The sequence below is a fragment of the Trichinella spiralis genome (assembly GCF_000181795.1).
Source record: "Trichinella spiralis strain ISS 195 chromosome Unknown Scfld4662, whole genome shotgun sequence".
Lineage (NCBI taxonomy): Eukaryota > Metazoa > Nematoda > Enoplea > Trichinellida > Trichinellidae > Trichinella > Trichinella spiralis.
The window spans coordinates 1-765 of NW_003531601.1; the positions used below are offsets into that span (position 1 = coordinate 1).

General features: G+C 35.9%; 1 protein-coding gene across 1 annotated transcript; it reads left to right on the forward strand.

The window, feature by feature from the left end:
- Positions 1-232: 232 nt before the first annotated feature.
- Positions 233-765, forward strand: Tsp_14821 (conserved hypothetical protein; the record flags this gene model as incomplete). Its single annotated transcript, XM_003367204.1, has 3 exons — positions 233-442; positions 497-556; positions 624-765. Coding segments are annotated over exons 1-3 (412 nt in total), but the record flags the coding sequence as incomplete, so codon positions are not given.

Genomic DNA, 765 nt, shown 5'->3' on the forward strand with positions numbered 1-765 from the left:
TTGGCTTTTTATAATATTCATCCACTTATTACTAAACGTAACTATGTATTGATATTTCAGTCCACAGGAAGGTTATGTTGTCAGTGTTGGTTCTCCTGATCCTCATGGAGATCTTCAATCAAGTGCACAACAATTCAGGGCGCAACGTATTTTAAATTTTCCATTTGAGCAACATCCAGTTGGAATTTTGAAAACTCCACAACCTATCGTGTACAGTGATTCAGTTAAACCTATGTGCATAGCAGAGGCTCCATTACCAGATGAGCACGTATGCATACTGGGAGTTGTAACAAAAGGAGGTTTAATGACATTGCGTCATGTGCAAATGTTATATGAAAGTGATTGTCAAGAACTTGCGCAAGGCTTGAGTTCATACTTGTGTGCAAAAGTGAAAGAAATTGATGCAGAAGTAGGTGAAACTTTTGGCCTGGACCCATCATTGGTAAGATGATGAAAGAATCCAAATTTATTTGCCCTATTTCATATTTACCTCTAGGATATATATCCATTTGTTGCTCCACTTGAATTTGATATTAGTGGCGTACAATCTGGAAGTGTAAGTATTTGTAAAATTGTATTTAACACTTGGTTGTTGACATCAAATAAATAAATTTATTTCATAGTTGGAAACACCACTCTTCTGTTTAACCAATGAGCATCCAACATGGTCTGTTTATGGATTTGCGATGAACGCATATGATGTGACAGATCCTGAAAGTCCTATTTTGTTTTCTGATGTATCAAGTGATTTGAAAGCTATAAAGC